General features: G+C 37.8%; 1 protein-coding gene across 2 annotated transcripts in view; it reads right to left on the bottom strand.

Moving 5' to 3' along the window:
* Nucleotides 1–19,772: 19,772 nt before the first annotated feature.
* pax7a (paired box 7a) overlaps nt 19,773–26,525 on the bottom strand; it is a 72,310-nt gene continuing 65,557 nt past the window's right edge. For both annotated transcript variants that reach the window (XM_061687087.1, XM_061687088.1), the window contains exons 8-9: nt 24,031–24,280; nt 19,773–20,050 (exon numbers count right to left, since the gene is read on the bottom strand). In XM_061687087.1, coding sequence (XP_061543071.1) covers nt 19,935–20,050; nt 24,031–24,280 — 366 coding nt within the window. In that variant the 3' untranslated portion in view covers nt 19,773–19,934. The remainder of the gene's footprint in view (nt 20,051–24,030; nt 24,281–26,525) is intronic.

Raw genomic sequence — 26,525 nt, 5'->3', positions numbered from 1 at the left:
GTAATACCATTAACTTGTTTGTATTTATACAGTATTAGTCTATCCCAGTATCTTTTACAATTGAACCAGTAAATGGACAGGACCCTGTGATTTCGCCCATCCAATCAACAATAAAAGGTTGCAGTAAAGTAAATCAAATATCATTATTTTATACTCATATATCCATCAGTGCATTTTCTATGGGTCTTATCCCCATTAGAAAAAAAAAATGTTTCTTTTTTTTTTTTTTTTTTAAATGTACTACAATAATTTAGGGTGGCTCAAGAATTTGAAATTCAATACAGTGTGTATTTTCGTTAATTTTTAAAATTGATTTTCGTATGTTAAAATATTGATTTTATTAATGTCACCAGAATGTAAAAATATTAATTTCATTTACTCGTGTTTAGTTATTGTTTTTAAAATCATTTATGTGAAACCAGATTGTTAGAAAATATTTATATATTAATTTTTTGATTTTTTAAAATGTATTTGTGTGTAATATATCTTACAGCATTTACCCTAAATCATAACTTTTACAATGGTTGTTAAAAATACGAGGCTACTTGTGCAGGCCACGCCTCTGTCTGCCTGCACTTGGGATATTGGTCGGTTTTTTACTAACTATTAGTGCATTGGTGTATGATCCAAGATGCATGTGATGGAGTGTCGGAATTGAGCGTTAATGTCACAGTGGTATTTTATTGGGGGTTGTGGAGTCCAAGAGTGTGCCTGCCCCGACAAGTTTGTAAAGTCCAATTTGCAGCTAATGTGGAGGTCGCAGCAGCAGGCGCAGAGGGCGTAGTACGACATAATGGCTGTGCTAGTGTAAATATTGCTTTTAGGCAGAGACACAATTGGGGGGCGAGCGGAGAGAAATTTCCATAGAGTAGATCTATATACGCCAGCGCCACTGGAGGCCTTTCGCCGGGCAGAATAGATTTTCCATTCCGGTGTGTCACATTAGATTTTCAGAGGTGCTCAGTGGCAGGTACATGTCATTAGTAACACTTTAGTGCCGTAATGAACCTTTTTAACAATCCGCCGCTCTTCTCATGAATGAATAAGGAGCTGCTCCCCGACTGTGCCCAGCCGGGAGGAGCGGGCAGAGACGACGTGGAGCCCCAGGGAACGCAGGGGAGGGTTAAACCGCCATTACTGTGACACACACACACTCACACACACCCTCCCCACCTCCGCTCCCTGGGGTCCTGATCTGACACTCTATTTACACACACATTTACACAGTCTACTCCCTCCCTTTATAAAGCTGACAGCCACTTAAGCGCTACATTACTCGCAGGCAGCTACTGGCCATTGGCGGCCTGCCTTGTCCTCGGCAACGCCGCTGCAGAAGCAACAAGGAGCAGCTGTTAATGGCGTAACTCCCACGCAAAAGACCAGACTTTTATCAGAGACACACACAAACACACACAGACACACAAAAATCATATAAACAGGAAAGACCAGTAAAGAGGGTTCAGTTCAAATCATATGTGACATAGGGAGTGACCAGAGTCGTCGTCGATCAGACATTTTTTTTGCTTTGACTTGCAAGCACAAACTTGAGATAAGAACACTGTATGGTGACAACAAGCCACAGTTTGACAGACAGAATTAGTAAATATTCTTTAAAAAAGGCTTCAAGCTGTTTATTGCCCCTATCAGCTGAGGTTCCTGTCAAACTAAACATAAAACAAAGAGAATTACACAGTGTATTTAAAACATAGCCTCTCCTACCTGAATGCTAACATACAATAGGAAACTCCATAGGCACATGGGCTAACAATTAGCATCTATGTGGCAGTGTTGTTACCCTTTAAGCAACGGATAACTGAACACAAACGGTGCCGCAACACCTAGGCAGCCCATACAACAATCCTAACAGGCATATATTCTTTAACCTCTACAAAGAAGGACTAATATTACTGCCGTACTGAGAAGCTGGATTCGACTCTCCTTCCTGCAAGGAGTTGCAGGTTCTCCCTGTGCTTGCATGGGTATTTGCTGTGTACCCTGGCTTCTTCCCACATTCCAGAAACATACACATAAGGTTCATTGAAGGCTAAATTGTCCATAGGTGTGAGTGTGACTATAACAGTACGTACGGTGTGTCCCGTGCGCAGGGGCGTAGCACCAGATTATGGGCCCCCATACAGCATCTTCAAAGAGGGCCCCCTTCAAAAATATTTTTTTGTTGGCTGTTCACTAACAGGCAATGTGAACATCTGTTTTTGCATTCACAGATGAACAGACAAAGTCGGTGTGAGAGGGCTCCCCTCATCCTGTAGCGGCCTACATCCATGCTGACCACTGGATGTGAGGAGACTTTCGACTGTGTCCTCGCATGCTTCGAGTCAGCCCTTTCCTTCAGCCAATCACAGTGTATCTGTCTTGGCTCACTGACTGAGGCCATTGTCACACAGGTGGCAAAAGCTCCGTCTCAGCACCTCCTCCTCCTCGTGGTAGACTCATCTGAGCGCGGTGCAGCGAGGCGGTTAGAGTGGCAACGGCTGGTCAGGGCCCCCGTGTCACCCCCTAGCATCCACAGTGTTCATTTCCCTTTCATCTTCAGTGTGAAATCGCTGCCGGTGCAGCGCTGACCTGAGCATTAAGAGGTCAACTATTGAAATCTGATGTGCGCCTCTCTGGCTGAGACACTCCGACACACAGAGGGCAAAGAGAGGGAAGGGAGGGAGCGGGAGGTGGGCACAAAGAATCATCCCAACTTGTTACAAGTTGTCTTTCACCCACAACTTTTGGGGGGAAAACACACACAAAGTTGCACAGAATAAATTTTGTTTCGAGTCACTTTCCCGACACTGTAGATGATGATTACCTCCACCAAGGAGCTTTTCATAGCCATCTGTTTGTTCAGTTGGAGGGGTGAGACACAGGCTATGGAAAAAGAGGACCCGTTAACCAGAGGTGGGTAGGAGCACATTACATTTACTCCGTTACATTTACTCAAGTAACATTTTAGATTAATTGTAATTGTCAGAGTAGTTTTAATGAAGCATACCTTTTACTTTTACAAGAGTATTTATTTAAGAAGAAACTATACTTTTACTCAATTACAATAATTAATAAATTTCGTTTTCGACTTCCGCACGGGCCGCCGTTGCTCCAATCTACCGTGATTACCACAGGGATGTTTTGACTCAAGTTCACCAATCAAACGACACAAGAATGTCACATGTCCGCACCCTAAATCTCCTATTGGGCTTCGCGGGCCAATCAAGTGAGTTGTGACAGCCACGCTGTTTATATTACAGACGACAAAAAACAACAGCTTTCACATGCAGCGTAGTTTTGTCATTGTCCAAAGTTGGATATTTCAGCCCACTTCGAACTTGAGAAAACACCTTCCGGTAAATTGCAGATGTTTTTGCTGTTGTTTTGGCTGTGCATATGCATACAGCTTCTTCATTCAGTCCTTTTAGTGCATAAAGCAAATAATGTTTCTGTACGGCCCAATACATGTGTCATTGTTTTTTTCCCCACAAAATTGAAATGGTGGCAGGTGTGTGTGGAATCCCATTGAACATGAGTTTGAATGTAATCGTTACTTATGAACACAGCCACATGCCAGTTAGAAGAGGGAGTGCCTCCTTGTACAAGCAGATTTTTCTGTATTTATTTTGTTTAAACTTTATTTAACCAGGTAAAAGACCAGTTAAAACATATTTTTGCAATGGTAACCTGGCCGAGAAGGCAGCAAGTTAAACGTCAGGTCCAAGTCAATCACATTCAAGTTTATTTTAGTTGTTTATTTTCAGCACCCCTCTCAAAAAGAAACAAAAATAAATCAGTTGAGTTGTACAAATTCAAGGTCACATTAATAGTGGAGGTTTTAAAGTGATTAATCTTGGTCAAAATTCCATTTACAACACAAAAACCTGACATTTGAACAGTGGTGTATATACTTTTTATGTCCACTGCAGCCTTGTTCCTGTTTTTTTTTATTTCTACATGGTGACCCTACAGTATTGTGCTGTTTAAAAAGTAGAAACAATATAGTATAAGACCATTTCTTGGAGCTGAATTTGCCTTAATTTGTTATTTTACAAAGATTGTATTTATTATTTTTTAAATTAAGTGACATTGTTAAGCAATATCTGAATTTGCACATTCATATTTTATTTAGCCACAGTAGCCGGCTGGTTAGCACATCTGCCTCAAAGTTCTGAGGACAAGGGGTTCCAATCCCGACCCCGCCTGTGTGGAGTTTGCATGTTCTCCCCGTGCCTGCGTGGGTTTTCGCCGTTTTGCTCCTACATCCTAAAAACATGCAGGGTAAATGAATTGAAAACTCTAAATTGCCCGTCGCTGTGAATGTGAGTGCGAATGGTTGTTTGTTTATATGTGCCCTGCGATTGGCTGGCGACCAGTTCAGGGTGTACCCCGCCTCTCGCCCGGCGATAGGTGGGATAGGCTCCAGCACGCCCGCAACCCCAGTGATGACAAGCGAAACGGAATATGAATATTTTATTTTTCATTTTATTTGACATTCATACTCTGATTTTAAAAAGAAATAGGAAGTTACTCACTAGTTACTCAGTACTTGAGTAGTTTTTTTCACTGTGTCAAGTAATTATTTGGAGGACTACTTTTTGCCTTTACTTGAGTCATATTATTCTAAAGTAATAGTACTCTTGAGTACATATTTTGGCTACTCTACCCACCTCGGCCATTTACCCTAAATAGAATAAATGACTGAACATGAATGAATGATTGAAAATGTAGACTGGCAACCAATCCAGATTGGATCCCAACCAAAGTGAGCTGCGCTAGATTTGAGCTCACCGCTGATGCTGAAAAGTGTTAATGGCAGAAAATGATTGATCAAGCTGATTGGTGAGCAGTCCAGGGCGGGGTCCACCTCTTGCCTGAAGTCAGCTGGGATTGGCTCCAATTTACACATGACCCTGAAAAGGATAAATGGTATGAATGAATGATTGGACATATTGACTGCTAATCCAGGATGCACCCGGCTCACGATCCCAAATTAAGTTTGAATTGACTTTATTTTACCCGTTACCCTCAATAGGAAACGAGCAAATATATAAATAAATAGATCAAGCATGACTGATTGGACATAATGACTGGCAACCAATCCAGACTGTATCATGCTCCTTTTTCAAAGTCAACTGGGATTGGCTCAAGGTCAGCCGTGCCCCTCAACTGGAAAAATATTTGAAGATGAATTCATGGGGCACGCGTCTTCTCGCCCAAAATCAGCTGCTATTGACTTCAGTTCACCCATGACCCTGAACAGAAAAATATTGTAAAACAAGTCAATGAAGGACTATCCATCCATCCATTTTCTGAACCGCTTCTCTTCACTGGGGTTGCGGGCGTGCTGGAGCCTATCCCAGCTATCATCAGACAGGAGGCGGGGTACACCCTGAACTGGTTGCCAGCCTAAATTAACAAATTGGCCGGCAACTAGTTTGGGGTGTAGTCTGCCTCTCAGCCAAAACCATTTGCGATAGAATGCAGCTCACCCTTGACCCTGAACAGAATGAGCTGTCGAAGCTGAATGAATGCGTGACTGAATGATCAAATGAACAAATCGATAAATGAATGTACATATTGACTTGCAACCAATCCAGAGTGGACATTCCGTCAACTATTTGTAGTATTGGGGAAAAAGAGAAAGAAATCTATGAAGACAGTATACTAGGAATGCAGAAGTGTCACGTGACAAAGTACAAATACTTTGTTACGTGACTTAAATGTAGAAATTTGGGGTATCTAAACTTAACTGGAGTTTATTTTTCAGCCTACGTTTTTACTTCTACGCCTTACATTTTTATGCAAATATCTGTACTTTCTACTCCTTACAATTTAAAAAACACCTCATTCTATTTCATTATGGAATGTGTTCATTCAGTCATTCCGATTGACCCCTGTGACGCAGCCCAGGTTTTTGTTCTTAATGGATTTTTTCCCCCCTTGCATTACTTTGATTAGTTGAAGTAGTTTTGAAATCTTTACTTTTACACTTTTACTTGAGTAAAAAGCTTGATACTTCAGCTTCTACAGAAGTTTTCTCAAACCCTAAAAGCTATACTTCTACTTGAACATGAATATTTTTGACACCTCTGTATGAATGTTAATGTTTGATATCATTTAGCACGCAGACACAAGCGTCTTTTTTGGATGCCATGACCAGGATGCAAAGTTCGGCCTGTAGAAACATTGCGTCTGTCTTGCAAATGTTCCTCACCCACAGCCAGGGTATTTGCATGTTCGCGCAAAAACTTTTTGGCTGCCTTCCACCCGCTCCCCACCAGAACCGCCTATGTCTCCGACGCGAGGTTCTGCATTTTAAAGTCAATTCGACACCTCTGCTCAAGCGCGAAAGCATGCGCGATACGACAGGACTTTTTTTTCACCCCTCTGCTCTTGTCTCATCTCTCCCATGGGCTACACTTTCATCCGTCTTTCTGCAGCGGACCACCCTAAGCCCAAATAAGGTGTTTGTGCCTTCAGTTCTGCCTTCTCGTCTCTGAAGAGTTCAGAATATGCCAAAACTTTGCACCAACCCCCCACCCACACCCCTCTACACACACACTCACTTACATACGCATACACACACACACTTTGACTCAAAGGGTAATCACAAATAAATAGCATTTCTGGCGAGGAGCACAAGGAGCCTATCTCAGGAGCAGATAACTAGTAGATGTGATTCCTTAGATAAGAAGCAGTAATTTGGGTTTTAGAGATCGCCGCGGGGGCCGGCGCTGATTTACTGTGTATACGGGAGCTTGTTTTTTTTCTCACATTTTTATCTCTCCTGTTGAAGAGCTTTTCATCTCTGCCTCTTTTTTTTTTCCATATGTATTTTCCCCCCAGAAGGAGGTGAGATCACAAGGCAACACAAGGCGAGAGAGTGGTGCCTTTTAAAAAGCACGCTGGACAAAATACAAATATTTGAAAATGTATTTCATGGCAATTATGTCAGGTTTCATGGCCTTGGCACAGCACTGAGGCACAGCCTGGATGCCTTAATTTGTATAGAAATTGTAATCATTTGTTCATTTCAAGGTGAAAATTGCATTTTTTAATTTAAATTGTATCCTGCGTGATAGGCTATTATCTAGAAAAATTGTCTCCGTGTATGGCGCTCTGTGCCCCGCCGTCACGGCTGTTTGGAGCCCACTTCTCCTGAGAAAGGGCTTATACATGCGAATCTCCTGACTGAATGCGCCCAACTCACTCACTGGCGCGCTCATTTCCATTTGGGTTATTAATATTAATTAGTTTGACAGCACAGAGGCTGCAATTTGTAATGTAAATGCGGTCGCCCGGGCTTCACAAAGCGATTTTTATCATTGCGCTGATTTCCTAGATTTACAACTTTACTTGGATTTTTCATCGCCGACCCTTCTTTCCTTTCCACTTTCGTGTGCTTATATGGAACACAACTACAGGCCATCAAATTAAGTACACCTGCACAGTCAAACGCATGTTTCCTTCTGAGCTTTTACAAGGGTCCAAGCATGGAGGTGCCTCTTTAAATCATTTTTGTTTTTTATTATTCATAGTCAAAACTTTGCCAATACACATCCATCCATCCACTTTCTATACCTCTTATCCTCACTAGGGTCGCGGGCGTGCTGGAGCCTATCCCAGCTATCTTCGGGCGAGAGGAGGGATACACCCTGAACTGGTCACCAGCCAATAGCAGGGCACATTGAACAAACGATCATTCGCACTCACATTACACCTACGGGAAATTTAGAGTCTTCAATCAACCTACCACGCATGTTTTTGGGATGTGGGAGGAAACCGGAGTACTCAGAGAAAACCCACACAGGCACGGGGAAACTAGCAAACTCCACACAGGGAGGGCAGGGATTTGAACCCGTCCTCAGAACTGTGAGGCAGATGTGCTAACCAGTCCGCCACCAATCCACTTAAGTCTGTACTTTAGCACCTTCAAGCCAGAGACACGATCTGGATGGAGCGACCCTAAAAGGTGGGCATTGCCTGTCAAATCTGCTCTTCGGTGTACCAGTATTCTCTCATCGACTTAAGCACTTTTCCTCTTTATACGCGCTTCAGAGGCTTTAGTTAAGTCTAGCTCCCCTGGAAGATGAAACATCATATTGCACTTTAAGTTTGAATGCAGTTACAATATTCGCCACACATACTAATAACATTGTAAATGAGACTTCCAGAAAGCTATCCAATATATGTAGAGACTGAACAAAGTTGATCAAAGAGGTGCTGTGAGTCAGCTATTACAGCATTTTAGCTGTGATATTTTTTTGTCGGAGAAGATCGGCGCTAGCTGATTTTTTTCATTGTTTGTTTACGATGCTGACCTACAACTTCGAAGAGTGATTTCCACTTCAAACATGATGCCGGATGGCATTAAAAGACAAGCCTTTTTAGTTTTCTGAAAGAGAAAAAGATTACACTGAGATGGGACCGGCTTGTTCAAGAGCGCAGGTCTGGCACTAATTACAACAACTAAATTTATTGTAATGGCATACCGTAATGAAGAGTCATTATATGATCATTTGGTTTTATGATGTTTCTATGCCTTTCAAAATATGCCTAGGAGAAACATGTCCGTGGCGCTAAAAAGGTTGGGGAGTGCTGATCTAGAGCAGGGGAGGAATGACCCTTTTTTAATTGATGGACCTCCAAACATGCATTTTATTGCTCTCTTTCAAGTGTAGCCAGAGTGGACAGAACGTCACGACTGGCCGACTACACACTGCATCCGCTATATAAGGCATTTTCAAATTTAAACTGTGGTTTATTATATTTTTCACAAATTTAATTGAAATTGACAAGTCTCAAGAAAAGTACACATTCCAGGATTTAATCTTTGATGTCAGACTGTGAAAGTATGAATATCTGATATTGATGTACTGATACTGTGTCACAATATTTATTATATGTTACTTTTATACGCTATCAATTTAAAAAAAAAATTAGGGTGGAGGGGAAAAAACTAATTTTGCAGTATTTTATGTAAAAAGACCAACACAAAACAACAGGTATCCGATAGTTGCACATTTACTTTGACATCACACAACCACAGTATTGACATCCGGTGTTGATATATAGATACTGAATTGCAATATCACTATTTTGACAATTATAATATAATTTATAAATATAATAATATAAATATAATATAATTGTTATGGTTAAGACAATGGTTTTTAACAAAATGCAACAGCTATAAATATTGCTGATATAAATATACCATCAAAAATGTAAATCCATATGATATCAGTCAGCGACAGTATCAATAGCTGATATTGATGTATCGACACTTATTGCAATGTCATTATTTTGACCAATTTTTTTTAAAGATTTGTCTCTTTGTTTTTAGCACAGAGAAAAACAAATTCCAAAGTCGAAACAAAACAGACAGATTTGGCATCAAAATAGTAGATCCGTATGTCAGTCATGATATTGGTGTATCGATACTGTATTGCAATATTTAAACTTTGTCCCACTGCCAATTTGCATTATAATAACAGCTGTTTCTTAATCTACTCTAATATTTAAAACCTAATAGTGTCCATTGAGTCTTTTTGTCATATAAAATCTCCCAAATTCCATACAAGTTAAGCATCATCACGACAAAAGTCTATATGTGAAATGAAATGGCATTAATCTGCGACAATGCCTCACTCTAAAGCTCCATCTTTTTTCTTTTTTTTTTTTTTAACATGACAGATTATCTATATGTAATACTCGAGAGGGTTAACCTTGAAATTCAAAACAGCCCGAACGTTTCCCGAAATAAGATTTGCTTGGCCGTATGCAAACGAGAAGCAAGCAGATATATATATGCGCGTCTGCACGGGATCCTCGGAGGTGACGAGCACAAAGCTGAGGCTCAGGTACATGGCATATGCTGGCATAATTACAGGATTTGTGGGGGATTATTATACTGTAAGTGCTTTCATGGCGACAGCTGGGAGCTTTTTTTTTTTTTTTTTTTGCTCCCCGCGACACGTAATCTCGGAGAATAAAACCAAGACCCCCGGAGCATCTCTTAATCATTTCTTAGCATACCTGCACACGGCTCCAGACTCTCTTTCTGAGGACACACACTCTGGAAATAAGAAGAGAATCATCAAATATGATAGGTCCGTCTGGGCCAAACCAGAAACACTTTTCTTTGAAATAAGAATATATCAATGTGTCACTGAGCTAAAGTTTTAGATTTGTTAGTTAGCAGGGAATTTCCTAGTTTCTACTATTATAAATCCATTAAGTTCCATTAAAGCCATATTTTAATGTTCATTTTGAGGTATGGCAACTTTACTCTGGAATGAGGAACTTTAGGACGATCATCGTGCGTTTGGCCCTATTGTCTAAATTGAGTTCCGGTGTCAAATATCAGGACCAAAAGACGACCCTGCTAGTGAGGTAGTACTTTTGAGAGGTCTAGGAACCTGCAGAACTAATTTAAAATTCCTGGGATTACAAGTGCTAAGAACTAAAATTTCCTGTGTCCCCAGAAATACTATTATTAACATATTTTTGGGAATACGAGCCGTCGATCGGCCAATTTTTAATTTATTTTTGCTTTTACTTGCGAACGCAAACTTGAGATACGAGCGCTGTATGGTGGCAGGTGTCTTAACTCCCTTCACAATAAGAGGCAGTTTGGCAGATAACATTAGTAAATATTCTTCAAAAAGAGGCTTCAAGCTGTTTTTTTTTGCCTCTCAGCTGAAGGTTACTACCAAACTAAACAAAATAAAGAGAATTTCACATTCTGTATTTAAAGCAACCGTATCGCCTCCACTACCTGAATGCTAACATAAAATGGGAAACTCCATAGGCACATGGGCTAACAATTAGGATCTATGTGGCAGTGTTGTCACCCTCTAAGCAACAGATATCTGAGCACAAACAGTGCTGCAACACATGTATACAAACCGTATTACAATACTCAGTCATATATTCTTTATCCTCTGCAAAGAACAACTAATATTACTGCCTTACTGAGAAGGCGAGAGAGGAGCTGAGCCTCCAATGCAGTATATCCGTATGTTTCTCTTATACTTGCTCCAGGTGGCCAGGGTGCACACACCAGAATGAGCAGCACAAATGAAGGAGAAAGTGTGACAAAAAAAAAAAACATTTAATTATTTTTAATTCTGTTTAATTATGTAATTATTGTGCCCTGCGATTGGCTGGCAACCAGTTCAGGGTGTACCCCGCCTCCTGCCCGATGATAGCTGGAATAGACTCCAGCACTCCCGCGACCCTTGTGAGGATAAGCGCCTCAGAAAATGGATGTATGTATGTAATTATTGTATGCTTTTATAAAGTATAACAAACATTATTAGTTGAGATATGTGTTTTGAGTTACGAGCATGTGCAAAGGACAAATGAAACATGTATCTCAATGCACCACTGCAAAACAACAGCAGTAGTAGTGAGCTAATACTTTTTCACAGTGCTATTTTTTTGGCTTCATGTTTCTCCATCCAGACGTGGTCCCGCTTCCTCCCTGGGTGATTTGTGGCTGTTCAGCAGGCGGCAGGTTACTTATCAAGCGGGTCCAGGTTCAGGGGCCCCAAAATGAGATGAGAATCACACCTCGCACTGCACGGATCATTTCAGTGAGTGACTATGACCGGCCTGAGTCTTTGAGCGATAGAACCCTCCTGGCCTCTTCCTCCGAGGCTCAGGACCTCTTTTTTTCCCCCCATCCCTGTGATGTAAACAAACCCATTACCGTCAGGGGCAGCGCACGGGGCCCCCGGACCTGAGGACACAGCCCACGGCTAAGCTACCGTGGCACTGAACCCCCCCCCCCCCCCCCCCCCCCCCCCCTCTATACCACATCCCCTCCCTTCTTCAATGGCCGCATGTCCGCGTCAAAGCAGTAGAGGAGGAGTCAGGATGCCTGGGCACTTTTATCTAAAACCTCCCTAGAAGAGAGGCGAGGGGAAATGGGCTCTTGTTGATCCTTGGCTCCTGTAGTCAATCAATTATTGGATCAAAGCGGGCGGCGGGCCAAAGCTCTCCAGCACGGTGACGCCTGAGCCGCCACCTCGTCCACTCGGAGTGACAGGCGGTGGTGGGGGGGGGGACGAAACTCCAGGGACGCCTCGTCTAATCTGCTCAGGCACGACACTAACTTTGAGGGGAAGAGATGAAGGCTGACACAGTCGACAAACAATGCACGTCACATACTCAAGGCCAAATTTCAACATCTGCTTTGGACTTCCATCCACGTATTATTATTTTTTTTTTTTATAGCGCTTGTCCTCATGAAGTTCACGGGTGAGCTGGAGCCTATCTCAGATGACTTTTCAGCTACACCCTGGACTGGTTGCCAGCCAACGCTGGCCACAACCATTGACACTCACATTCACACCTGTATAAAGTACAGTTGTGCCTTACCAGTTGAATTAGTTGAATTCGTAGAACGTAAACTTTCAAACAGTTTCTGCATCGTGATTTAATTCTTTCCAGTAATTTATTGTGCTGCTTCTTCTGGTGTGTGTGACCTGGCCACCAGCGGTCTGTATAATACAGACATAATAAATACACAAAGAAGACAGTCACACTAAAGTCAGTAAGTTGCAGTAATATTAATTGTATTTTGCAAAGTATTAAGAAAACATCCCTATGAGTACTATAATATTATCTGTCTAAATGCGCTGCTGAACCATTTGTGTTCAAATAGCCGTTGCTTAAAGCTTTAACTTCAGCGAGATAGACGCTAGTTTTGTTAGCTTGTCTACTGCATTTGTATTCTGTGTTAGCATTAAACTGGTGGACTTTCATAAGGCCAAGTTATATTTGGTTAAATACACAACATAATTGTCTTTGATTTATGTTTAGTTTGACAGTTGCGCTTGACAGGCGCACACAGACAATAGACAAACAACCATTCACACTCACAAGAAACCGGAGTACCTGGAGAAAATCATGGAGACCATGTGCTTGACTTGAGATTCAAACTCTTAACTACAAAACTGTGGGGGAGACATGCTAACCTTTTGCTCACCATACTGCTAAAATAAAATAAAAATAATAATTGTGCTATTTAAATTTTGTTTTATATTTTTTTATCATGACTTCATTCTATTAAAAATATTTATTGTTATTTAACTTTTTGGGGAAACATTATGATTGCATTTTCATAAAATTAAAACTTAAATCAAGATGATTTATTTCAAGTTGAAGTGACCAAATAAAGGTCCTTAAATAATGAAGAGACATTTCACCTTTTGTCGTGGTAGGAACCATATTTGTGGCAGTTCAGAATTCAAAGTTTTCACCTGGCCAATCAGTGAGAAAAAAATAATGAAATACATTTTGGAAACACTAAGACAATATAAATGAATGGAGTAAATTCATTTCAGTTGATGAGTAAAATAATGTAGGTTTATTTTGATACGTATTTCCTGTATTAGATTTCTCATCCCACATAAAGTGTTGTTCATTCTTGTGATTGCCTTTGCTCACTTCCATTAAATTGCAAATGAACAATAATACACTTTGAATTATTTCTTGCTATATAAGTATCTCTCATCCGGCAATCGTAACCTGATTTGTCGTTTTGAGTAATCAACACACGATTCTAATCATGATAATTAGATAACGTATAGCTAAGAGCTCTTAAAGGATAATATGTGAGACAGGCGACAAGCAGCGGTGGCGATGAAATAAACACTAAGTAAGCGCAGATGTTCGACATGCAACATAAGATGTGTCGCATTGACAGCATAGCGGGCAGATTTGTAGACAACATTCTTGTGGTTACATGCTGACTAACTTCCTACAGCTGCAAGTCACCGCGGACGATGTTCTTGAGTGCACACCAAAACGCAGTGTGTGGCGCGGTGCACTTATTTCCAAGTCCTCACTAATTTACAGGAGTCACTTCCGTTGTCAGGAAATAAAGAACAATGACTGTTAAACAAACAGAATGTAAAACTTAAATTGTCTTTTCCCCATAGTATACGGTTGATAAGTTATGAATTCATTCTCACAAATTCATGTGCATAACAACTTCTGCAATTTTATTTGGGTAAAATGATCACTTTCAATTCTTATAAATCTGAACTTTTTGCATGTAAGATTACAATTTTATTTTCTTAAAACTGTGACTTCAACCTCATTAAAAAAAAATTTGTTTCATGTTCATAAAACTGCAACTCCCATTTTTTAAAATTTGCATATTTTTCTCAAAACAACTTTACTTTTTCCATAAAAGTATTATTTTATTCTTTTAAAATTCTGACTTCATGTTGAAGTATATACTCTCCCATTTTATTATTATTATTGTTGTTGTTGCTGTTGATAATGATCATGAAAAATCATAAAATTCTGACATAATTTATGTAAAATATTTTACACTTATAAATATAGTAACATTGAATGTGTTATTATTTTAATTTTGTAAAATAGTGGCTTTGTTTACATATTTCTCTTTTTTAAAATATTACCACCTACTCTGGCATAATCAAAACTTTATTTTCATAAAGTGATGAAATTTCTCATGACGTCTTTTTGAATATAATATTATATTTCCCCCGTTACATTATGTTTGTATTTTTTCCTAACTTTTGTCTCATAAAATTATTATTTTATTTTTGTAAAATTCCAACTTCATTTTATTTTAAAATAATCACTCGGACTTCATTCATGCAGTATAACAAATTTCAATAACCTGTTTTTCCTTGTGAAAAAAAATCATTCACTTAAATGTACAATTTGTGATCTTTTGTCTTGCAGTATTACAATATTGTTTTCCCTTGCAAAATTACAATTCAGATAAGGATAATTTAATTTATTTCCACTGAAGACGAGACTTCACCTGTCAATCAAATACATGTTGCTGTTCGCTGTAGTCAACGGGGGGGACTGCGAAGGAGGAAGGAGTGCGCGCAGGTGTGAGTGTGTACAGGGCCAAGTGTAGTGACGGTGACCGGGGAAGAGTAGCGATTAACGGAGGACCCGTTGACGTTGAATGTGCAGAGGAGCTAATAAAGCCAATAAGCAGCAAATCGGTGCTTCGTGCCTTTATTGTTGCTGCCACCCAGCTCACCTGTGCAACGAGAGAAGGGAGTTAACCCCTGCGTCTCCCGACCACGGTCAGGTGACCGTAGCAGGAAAGGTTAACACTTTGTATAAAGAAACTAAAATACATTAAAATAAAAAAATAAGATGCTGTAGTTACCATTACTGCTGAGAGTGTGAAAAAAGGAGGGTGAAAAAGGCAAAGCTACTTCCGGCGCACAAACACAGAAAAGCACTATGCACTAGCTAAGCAGAAACACTATGATGCTGGGACAAAATGGCGGACGAGGCACGGACGTCGTAAAGTCGAAACGTCGTAGGTCCATTACGTCGTAACTCGAGGACTTCCTGCACATCAACACAACATTATCTGGTTATTTCCACCTTTCGTGGTGATTTCAAGTAGCAAGCCGTTTTTCATCTGTGAGGCCGGCCACTTGATTAGGGACAGCGAGCAAGACGGCAGCCGGCCGGGCTTGTCGTCGCCGTGGTTTTGCACACTAAACATTCTGAACTCGTATCCCGTATTTAAGAGGTTTTGCGCTTTGTTTTGGGAAGGGTAACAAATATAATACTGAGGAATGTGAAATAAAACGGACAATGATCATTCGGGGTAAGCCAGCAACCGCAGAAGAGGCACTGTTTTATTTAACTCGCCCTGAGAGCGTAGAAATCCTATGTGCCCACGCTGTGTAACATTGTGTTCAAACTTGGGACAGTACGTAACAGGTACATCCGGAAAAGCACGGAGATGCAGAGTCGAAAAGGACTTACGTCATACTTTGTGACTGACTGGCTCCAAGTCAGCCTCGGCTCATCCACAAGCTCCAAAATAGAATACGCAATGTGTCTCAATATTTTCCCTTGGGATAAAGTTTACACGATCTGAAACGTTCTCCTCCTCGCTCTTCATTTTGCCCAGCCTGTGCTTCGCTTAGCGGTGCTATGTGCTGCGCGGCTGCCGTTCACACGTGCTAATGCTATAGAAGCCTCACACAATTCACATTCATCCACGTTGAACAATCATCCATCATCGAAAACTACCGAGGGAACGCTGCTGCTCCACACCTGATACAGGCTGCTGCTGCTGCTGCTGGCTAGCTATCGCGGCTAAATGCTATCCTATCACAGCTCCTCCTAAGTCATGAATCCTCCCTCCATTGTGGCGAACAAGTTACACTTTTGACAAGTATTGTGATGACTAAAGTTGAGTCATCTCGATACAAAAAAAGAAAAAAAAATCTTTTTTTTAAGTAGAGCGGGAGACGATTACCTTTCACCTGGCGGAAAAAGGAGACCACATGACTAAAGAACGACAAAGAGTAGCTAATCAGGCAACACACCGGGCAAGAAGAGAGAACAGGAGAAGACGGAGAAGCCATGCTAACCGCTAAGCTAACGTGAAACTAGCGAAACACCAGAAAAAGTGCTCGGGTGGTGCAGTTCACTTTCAGCAGAATTCTGGTTGAATTACAGCAGAGAATAATAAATTACAGTATGAACATAAAATTACCAGGTAAATTAGTTAAAGTTTCTTCAGAGAAAATAATGCAACAGCGGCACAGTAAGCGCACACGAACAAAAAACAGAAATGAATCAGTATGCTTCCGCATACAGCCTCAAAACTATGTCAGTATATTAAATATTAATATTAGTGTTCGTTTGGGCTGTTTTGCACCACAGTGCTGAGTTTAAATTGAGAGTTTTGAGATCTGCACAATAAATCACACATTACATGACAGTATATCTTTGTTTTTGTTTTACAGTTCCTGCCAGTTTAGCTATGCCATGGGACTGTAAAACAGATTCAGAAATACTTCCATTATAGTTTTACACTTAGGTTTATATCACGATACTGTATATACCGGTCCGTTACTGTAAGGGATTCACTTTATATACCATATGAATTTTAGGCCATATCGCCGGGCCCACGTGTCACGTTTCACTCATTATAATAGCAGCACCGTCTATTATGATGTTATTCCCTCCAGCCAAGTCTGTCAAACAGGTGCCTCCTTAAATTTGATCATAAATGTAGCAATTACACAAGATAAATATACAAAATTATGAAGTGCATTTACTTTAAAAAAAATTATCATTTTATTCTTTTAACTCAAACAAAAATCAAACATTTTGCAACATTTGATTTGAATTGGGATCTTTATTTGATAACAGTTACGCCAGTGTTACAGTAAACACACCCACAGGCTGAAGGTAGTAAATACCAATACAAGTTTTCCCACTAGTCTAATATTCATAGAGTAGAATAAATTATACCATGATAATATATATACACACACACACACATGCCGAACAGAAAGAGGAGGAACTCAAAAAGCAACTAAATAGGTTAATTCAGCTCATCGGGTGGGGGGGTAAGACGCTTTCAATATCCAAATGTTTATTGAGAGTTACAAATGAGTTTGATACACTAAAGATGACGCTAATTCCTTTTTTTCTTGTCATTTTTCTTTTTCTTCAAAGTATTCACAAGTTCACAGGAGAAGCAGGTGATTCAGTGTGCACGAATCCAACGCCACACAGGGTTTTTGTTGTTGTTGTTGTTTTAGTTGTTGAGTGGAAGCGCGTGTAAACATGAAAATGGTCCAGTCCTGTCTGGACCGCACGTTAAAAGATCCGGCCGATCCGAGCGTTCCCGTCGGGGTCCATACAGAACACTTTTTGGTCCTGTCATTTGGACCTCATCTCCAGGGGAAGTCATTCCAAAGTGTTTGCACATTCTCCATCCCTAAGCGGGATTCAAACGCAATTAAATACAAAGTCCAACAAAACCAACAGAAAGCCAACAGACGGTCATGGTGGAAGGTAAAGTTTTGTTTTAGTATAAAACATACTCTTTAGAAACAAACAGAGACTGTACACATTTGAAAGGTTGAACCCCAAAAAAAGAAAGAAAATGACATATGAGGGGAAACAGGTGGTCCTGATCATGTCAGATGAATACTTTTCTTTATTATTTGTACATCTTTAAGTATGAACATTCAACGATAAAATGGGCAGACTTTTCATTCTAAGAGCTTGTACTATGGATTTTTTATCCCCAAAAAATTTTGACTTTTTCTTTTGTGAAAGGACATCATTTTTTTTTTTTAATATTCCAATTCTTTCTAAAAATGTTGCAATTTTACATTTGTAAAATTATATCTTTTTTCTTGTAATATTCCAACTTTTTTCCCATTAAAAGTATATTTTCATAATATTACAACTATTACACCCCCCAAAATATTTCTTCCTTTATTCAACTTTATTCTTGTGCACTACAAATAAAAAAAATCATAAATCAAGATCTCATTTTTCTAAATTTTGTTTACTTTTGTAATATTTTTTCGAATAACGTTTTTCTTGTAAAGTTGTTTTCTTTAATGAGGATCAAGTTGTATGGAATAAATTCTGAAGTTTACAGACAAAAAAGTCATAATTCAAGAAAATATTTTTTTTTTCTCCTAAATGGATTTTTTCGATTCTTGTAAATGTATATATTTTTTACCCATGTTGAAATTTAATTTTTAGATAATTATGACTATTCTCATAAGTTTTAGACATTTTTCTTGTAATATTTTAACAATTCTTGTAAATTATAAATTTTCTGGTAACAGTTTTACTTGAGTCAACTGTAATTTTGTGAGAACAAACAAATAGCAATAATAAAAATATAATAATATATGGAGAATTAATTCTGAGTTTTACAAGAAAAAAATTGCAGTGATAAAAGCAGAATGTTTTCTTAAATTACAACTTGTAAATTGTGATTTTATTTGTCTGTAAATGTAGGTTTCTTAATTCATGTTATATTTTTTCATAAAATTACAACTTAATTTTGCAAAAACGTCTTTTTTCAAAGTACCGCAACTTTATTCTCTTCAATCGCAGTGTTTTCTCATAAAATTACAATTTTATTTTTGTAAAACTTAATTCTCATAAAATTATAAGTGAAATTTTGTGAGATTAAATCTATTTTCCCCGTAATAATCCACTTGATTTATTCTAAAATGTAACTTTTTTCTGTCATAACTTTTGTAAAACTACGACTTCTGTCTTTTATTCTCGTAAATCAAATCTTTTGTCTTGTAAAATGATGACTATTTTTGTAAATTGTTGTCCTAAAGTGATGTCGTTTCCCTTGTGTACTTTTTAGTAGTAAAGTGGTGGAATGCTTTTTAATAGGGTTTTTTTTTTTTTTTTTTTTGAGGGGGGGAATGTTTTGGAAGGAATGCTTGTTTTGTGTGGGGCCAAGTGAAGGTGCGAAATTTTTAAATATTTGTGTGATTTAATCTGCTTTGCACAGTGGCAGACGGGATTTAGCCTAATGTAGTCTGGCTTCCATATTTCCAAACCAAATACATTAATTTCCCCAATCCGTTTTTCCCCAAACAAAGCCCCCCTTCCCAATGGACTGCGGCTAAGGATGGGATGGAGGTTTGGGGGGGACGTGGGTTTTGGGGGGTTCTATTGGCCGCCAAAACACTGCTTAAAATTCCCTCCAGATTCCCTCCAGCCAGACTTCCCACAGAGTGGCCAAGTGCTTTTGGAATGTCAAGATGGATTGAAAGCGGGAAGGTCAAATTGCTTCTCCGCACCCCCACACACACAAAAAAAAAAAAAAATTGAGCTCAGTGAGAAGAGCAGCTTGGGAGGAAAAAAAACAAAAAAAAGAAAAAAGAAAAGAAAAAAAAAAACAATCCTCCTCCTCATGGAATCAAACAACAACATATTAACAACAATCATACAGCAACAATAATATTAACAATATGAAAAAAAGAGAGAAAGTAGTTGAAATGATATTGTTAACTACTATCAACATCAAAGTCAAAGTGGCTCCAAAGTGTTTGGTCCACCAGCGCGTGGTGCTCGGGGGTCCGCAGCAGACGGAACATGGAGGTGTTGGCCGCCCGCGTGCAGCTTCAGTAGGCCTGACCCGTCTCTACCTGCAGCAGTCCCAGCACGGCCGAGTGGTCGCCCAACTTCATCCTCCTCTGGGTGGACAAACTCACGTTCTTAGCGAGGTAGTCCACGGCAGCTACGAACAAACAAAACAAACAATGGTCAATACGGTGCCGGAATGGACCATAGTGGAGTAGAATGTTTAGGAAAACATAAATGGTAGGTGTCGGGGTTCATAGAGCTGAGGAAGAATTTTTGCAACATTTTGTAAAATGTTCAATTATGGATACATTTTGTAACTTTTTTTAATATAATATTGTAACATTATTTCATTCTAGTAGATATACATAATTTTTCTTCAACAATCCTGATTTTATTTTTTGTAATATTATGACTAAACTCTTTGTTTTTCATTTACATTCATTAGATTTTGTAAAATGTTATTTTTTACAATTTTGTAAAAACTATTTATGAGTGACCTAATTCTTGTAAATGTACAACCTTTTTCCTCAAAACATTACATCGTTCTTGATAAATTAGAAATATTTTCATATTCTAAATTATTTTTTTTGAAAAACTGTAATGTGTAAAAAAAATGTAAATGTAGCATTTAAAAAAATGTTTTGTAAATGTAATTGTTTGGCAATTTTGTAACATTACAACATTTTCCTCATACCATTACAACTTTTGTCTTGTAAACAATTTTTTTTGGGGGGGTTCGATGTGGTATGATCTTAGCAAAATTATTGGTTTGTACAAATTTTGTAAAATGTGGCTTTTTAACAAATTTAGCAACTACTTTTTTTTTTTTTTTTTTTTTTTTTTTACAATTTTGCAACATGACAACTTTTTTTCTCACATGACAATTTTTTCTCAGAAATTCTGATTTTATTTTCACAAAATTATGGCAAAATGATTTCCTGAAATTTTGTAAAATGTTGCATTTTTTTTGGTTATTTTTTGCTTGCAGTTTTGTTAAATCACTTTTTTTTCATAATTATAACTTTCTTGTAAATTATGATTCACAACAATAGTTTTCTCATAAAAAAATGTTTTTCTTGCAAATTATAATTTTATTTCCATAAATTCATGGGAAAAGTAATGTTTTCGCAAAATCTTGTAAAATGGAGTATTTATTTACAAATTTTGCAAAATGTATTTTTTTTAAATTTTGTAACATGACAACTTTTTCCTCATACCATTACAACTCTTTCTTACGGTTTATTTTTGTAAAATTATGGTTAAATTAATGTTTTTTTTGCAAAATATGTACAATTTTATAACAATATAACTTTTGTAAAATTGAATTTCTTTTACAAATTTCTAACATTATGCCTCAATACTTATAAATGTACAACTTTTATCTCATAATAGTTCAACTTGTTTCATGAAAATTAAATTATTTTAATAAAATTATGATAAAATGAAAAATATTTGTTGTAAAATTTAGTACACAATTTGTAAAATCTCATTAAATGTATTTTTGGGAAACATTATGACCTAATTTTCATGATGGTCAACTTTTTTTATTCATAATATTAAAAAAGATTTTCTTGTAAATTAGGATTTTATTTTTGTAAAATTATGACTCCATTAATGTAAAATTCCCTATCTTTTCCTTAATTAATATTAAAACCTTTATTTTAGATTGTAGATTATAACTCTTAGTCTCATGATATTACAGTTTGTTTTTTGTTCATTTCTGTCTTAATACTAATCTCTTTTCTCCTAATAATACAACGTTATTCTTTGAAATACCTTGTTTGTCCGATATGTACCCTGGTCATCTGAGTCATGTGACATACACTATTTCCTATTCAGTCTCAGCGATTCATGTGAAAAAGTGTTAGATGCCAGAATTTATATATACTGTATATAAAAATAAATGAATAAATAAAAATAAAATGTTGGCACACTGCTGGCATGTGCAGCCTGGTAGAGCCTCCATGCTGTCACTCAGCAGACCCCCCCATGCCACCCCCCAGTCTACTAACCCCCCGAGTATGCGTGCCAGTCTTCATTACACTTGGCATCTGCAATTTCATGCCCTCCACACGCCACACGACCGATCATTTTCATCATCCGACGGCGGCTCCCCTTCCATTCATTACCCGTCCCCTGCGCTCAATCAGCGTCTTAATTAAGCTCGCATCCGCCTGACGCCGCGTCACGCAACGTGTGTGCGGGCGCGGGGGAAGCGGGAGAGGCCTGCGAGGTCTGAGGAAATACAAACAAATGGTGCTCGGGGAGGCGTGCTCGGTTTTACTTTGTTGAATGGCCGCAACAGCATCGGTCAATTATGCTGATCTAATAAAGTTAACTCTTTCCTGCCCCCGGGCTGTACGAATGTGTTTGTGCGTTTGTGTGTGTGATGGAGGCGAGAGGAAGAGGTGGGCAAAAGGACACGGCGCCCCCTGAGGGCGTGCCACTCTTTGAAGTGACCCTCTTGCTCCTTCCCATCCAAGTGGAGAGGGATGTGATGGTGGTGGCGGTGGCGGGAGGGAGGGGGTCTTTATCAAGAGCACGTGTCTCGGCTTCCGCCGGGTAAGGTGCAAAGGTCAAGAAGGGCTCTGCTCTTTTGTGTTTTACTATAATATTTTGGATGGGTTTTTTTAAGTATTCTTGTACTATAGTTTATATTTCAGTACGATATTTCATTTTTGTTTCGCATTTTCAGTATTTACTATTTTCATTTTAGTATTATATTAAGTTTTTAAATTTTTTAAACATTTTTCCTTTCGTAATTTACACAAAGGTTTTGGTATTTACATACTTTTGTTTTTTTAGTAGTTTGTATTGTATTCAGTGAATTTTATATTTTTATTCTATTTATTCTTTTAACTTTTACAATTATATTTAGTACATTTAGTATGTATTTTAGCATGGCATTCACTATTTTCGTATGATATTTATTTTTGCAACTTTATTATTTATTTTATTTTGGTTACAGTAAGTCAGTATTATATTCCATATATTTTCATTTTATTGTATAATTCTTTTTACATTTTATATATCTAGAGTCCTGTTAGTGCTGTATGTTAGTATGACTTTTTGTATTTTTTGTATTATATGTATATTTATTTTATCCACTTTATTATTGTATTTGTTTGTAGTTTTGGGAGATTATTATCAAATTCAGTCTATTTTTTGTTATATCTATTTTTTTGTCTTATATTTAGTATTTTTATTTTTATTTTACAATTGTACAATATGCCATTTAGTATTTATTTGTATCTTCTATTCATTATTTGCAACTTTATTATTTCATTTTGTATGTTGTCAAAACACATTAGTCTTCAATTATTAAATGCAACCATTTTTTGGTTTTATTAAGTGTTTTTTGTAATTTTAATATTTTTGGATTATTTAGTATTTTGAGCATTATATATCGCATTTAGCATTTTTTAACTGCATTTTAATAATTTTTGTATTATATTTAGGATTTTGTAGTATTATATTTACTGTTTCTGTAGTTGTGGCATTTTGTTGTTTTATACAAGCAATAAATATTTTTAATTATCATGTTTATATTATTTGTACTTTCAGTGTTACAGTTAGAATTATTTAGTATTATTGTAATTTTTGTATTTCAAGTATTTCTTATCATAAATTTAATATTTAGGATTAATTAATTATTATTTAGTAATTAATTTTTGTACAGTATTATATTAACTATACGTGTAATTTCAATATTTTATTTAGTATTTTTAATATATTTATGATTTTGTAATTTTAATATTTTAGTATTTACTGTTTTATGTTATTATTGTGTATTATATTATTATTGTATATTATATTTACTCATTATATTAAGCATTTTTATCATTTTTCATATTTTGGGGAATGTTAGTGTATTTGTTTATTTTTTGCAGATTTTCAGATTTATTTTTTGGTAATTTAGTGTTTTAGCAGTATGTATGTACAGTATTCTATTTACATTAGTTGTAATTTCAGTATTTTAGTTAATGTTTAGTATGACATTCAGCATTTTACCATATATATACATATATATATTTTGAAATCGTTTTCGGTATTTTACTTTCCTATTGCGTATTTGGGATATTTGATGGGCCAGCGTGGCATAAGCAGAATATAAAGTCCGACTGGAGCGCTTACTCTGGCCGTACTGGCTGTACTGGTAGCCGGCGGCGACGGGGTCCACGCTGTAGCTTGTGGCGCTGTAGGTGGGTGGGCAGTAGGACTGCGAGGACGCCAGGCTGTCCACGCCCTTGATGGGGTCCGAGCGCAGGCTGCAGCTGGCCGAGATGGGGTTGGAGGCGTCCAGGCCGCCGTGCAGCGGCGAGATGGAGAAGTCGTGCTGCGGCTGCGAGGCCACCGCGCTGCCATTGCTCAGGATGCTCATCACCTGAGGACGCGGCAAGGTCCGGTTACCATCAAAACCTCCTTTCCCAAACTTCATGCAAGTTCCCAAAAGTTATTATGGAAGACTTACTTCGTGACCTAACTTTTGAGTGATTTTTCCCAAAAAATTACAAAGAAATATGTTGGGTTTTGTGGCAAAAGTTGTCAGAGAAATGGTTCATGCTTGCTGAAGGAAGAGCCTTTTTGAATTTTTATTTTGTTTTAAGAGATGACATTTTCATTTGTAGGATTTTTACTAAATGCTTGTGAGAATATTTTGATTCCAAACAATCTCTCGAAAACTTGAACTTCAAGCATCACCACTTCGGTAACATTATAAGACTTACTGTACATTTTGTTAGCCTAAACTTGGTAAGATTTTTGTTTCTCTGTGCAGATTCTCAGTCATGCACGTAATCTGGAAAGGTTGACTCAAGGCAATTCCACTCTCCATATCTTGTTTTTCTTGCGTTCCAAAAAAGTTCAAAATGACTTAGACAACTACGCTATTATACCATCGATTTGTAATGTATCCTAGTATAAATCACATAAAGGTTTTACACGAATTTATATAAAATGCCGGTAATTCGAACTTTTTACAAATTTCAAGTTATTTTTGCTATTTGTCCCCAACAAATGGTTAATGCATTTACATTTTTACAAACTTTTTGCTCATTCCATTTTTTCCTGTAATATTATGATAATATTCTAAGAAAATGAAAACATTATACTAAATAAATTGCAACCATTTTCTCATAATATAGCAACTTTATTTATTTATTTATTTAACAATCTCATAATACTGCATTTTTTCTTCTTTCTCACGATATTACAAATGTATTGTCTATTCTCCATTTATTCTTTCATGATCCTGTGTTTTTTCTTTCTTCTTTTACTTTTGTTTGGTAAAGTACACTTTTTTTTGCATACCATCACAACAATTGTCATCAAATTACAAACTTTTTTTGCCATCATATTCAGATGTCAGAAAAATTACAGCTGCAAATCACAGCAGCAGGTCCAACATTTCTGGGTGTGTATGTCATATCATTTTGTGAGATTACGTACTAAAACTTAAAATCTTAAATGTTCATTCTTAATAAAATGGTGTAAAAATATTCAGTTTTGATGAAAGCACCTTTGCCATGTTTGTGACCTGTTGCGTAGGAGACAACAATACAATGTTTTTGTAAGATTTCCTACAAAAATCCTATATATATATATATATATATATATATATATATATATATATATATATATATACATATATATATATATATATACGTTGTAAATACGTTGATTCTAAAATCATCCATCCATTTTCTATAGCACTTGTTAGTTTTGTGCTCGACTACACAAGCTCAGACCAAGACTTGCCGAGACCAGAACTCACCGAGACCAAGACAAGACCAAGACTTGTGAGTCGAGACTGAGACAAGACCAAGACCATGACCATGATAAAAATCAATTTTAAAAACCATGACAAGTTTGAACACTTAAAAAGCATTCCCTTTCATTTAAATTCTCTTTTAAATACATTTGACAACCAAAAAACACGGTGTCTGCAATTCTTTCAAAGCACAACATGCAAAAATGTCAAATCTGAAGTTTTTTCTTCAACTAAATTCTTGAAAAAAGAACACCCGTAAATGTATTTCAAAATGAAGCTTTAAAGAAGACCTTGGTTGCATTTAAGAAACATAAGAGACTGCCGCAGCATTGTGTGACCTTAACGTGCTCGTTGAGGTCTCATAATAATGCTCCCTCTCCTAAAACCCTGTCAACCGACGCAGAGGAGGTCGGAACTTGAGCACTTTCGGTGCCAACTTGTGGAGTTGTGGGAATCTGTCGCGATTTTTGGCGCGAAAGAAAAGTGCATCGTCGGTGTCAGAATCCTGGATGGCATCAAAGTATTTGCTTATCTGAGTTCAAATGACGTCAGTTTCGTACTTAGGTCTCACACCTTGGGGGAGTGGGGTGTGTGTTTGGTGCGTCCCCTCAGTCACGACACGGTGAAGGTTGGTGGTGGGGGGTTAATAACACATGAATTGAAGGTATTTCTTGTTTTATCAAGCGGTTCTCCTTATCTTCTTGAGTTGAAGAATCGCAGATAAGTGCTGGTCTCGGCCAGTCTTGATGGAAAATCCCGAATCCGGACAGTCCGGGAGCAAAACTAGACCGGGTTTTAATTTGTTACAACACTAGCACTTGTACTCATTAGAGGCAAGGATGAGCTGCGGTCTGTCCCG

Source organism: Phycodurus eques, chromosome 10 (genome assembly GCF_024500275.1).
Source record: "Phycodurus eques isolate BA_2022a chromosome 10, UOR_Pequ_1.1, whole genome shotgun sequence".
Lineage (NCBI taxonomy): Eukaryota > Metazoa > Chordata > Actinopteri > Syngnathiformes > Syngnathidae > Phycodurus > Phycodurus eques.
This window is presented reverse-complemented; position numbering and strand designations above follow the sequence as displayed.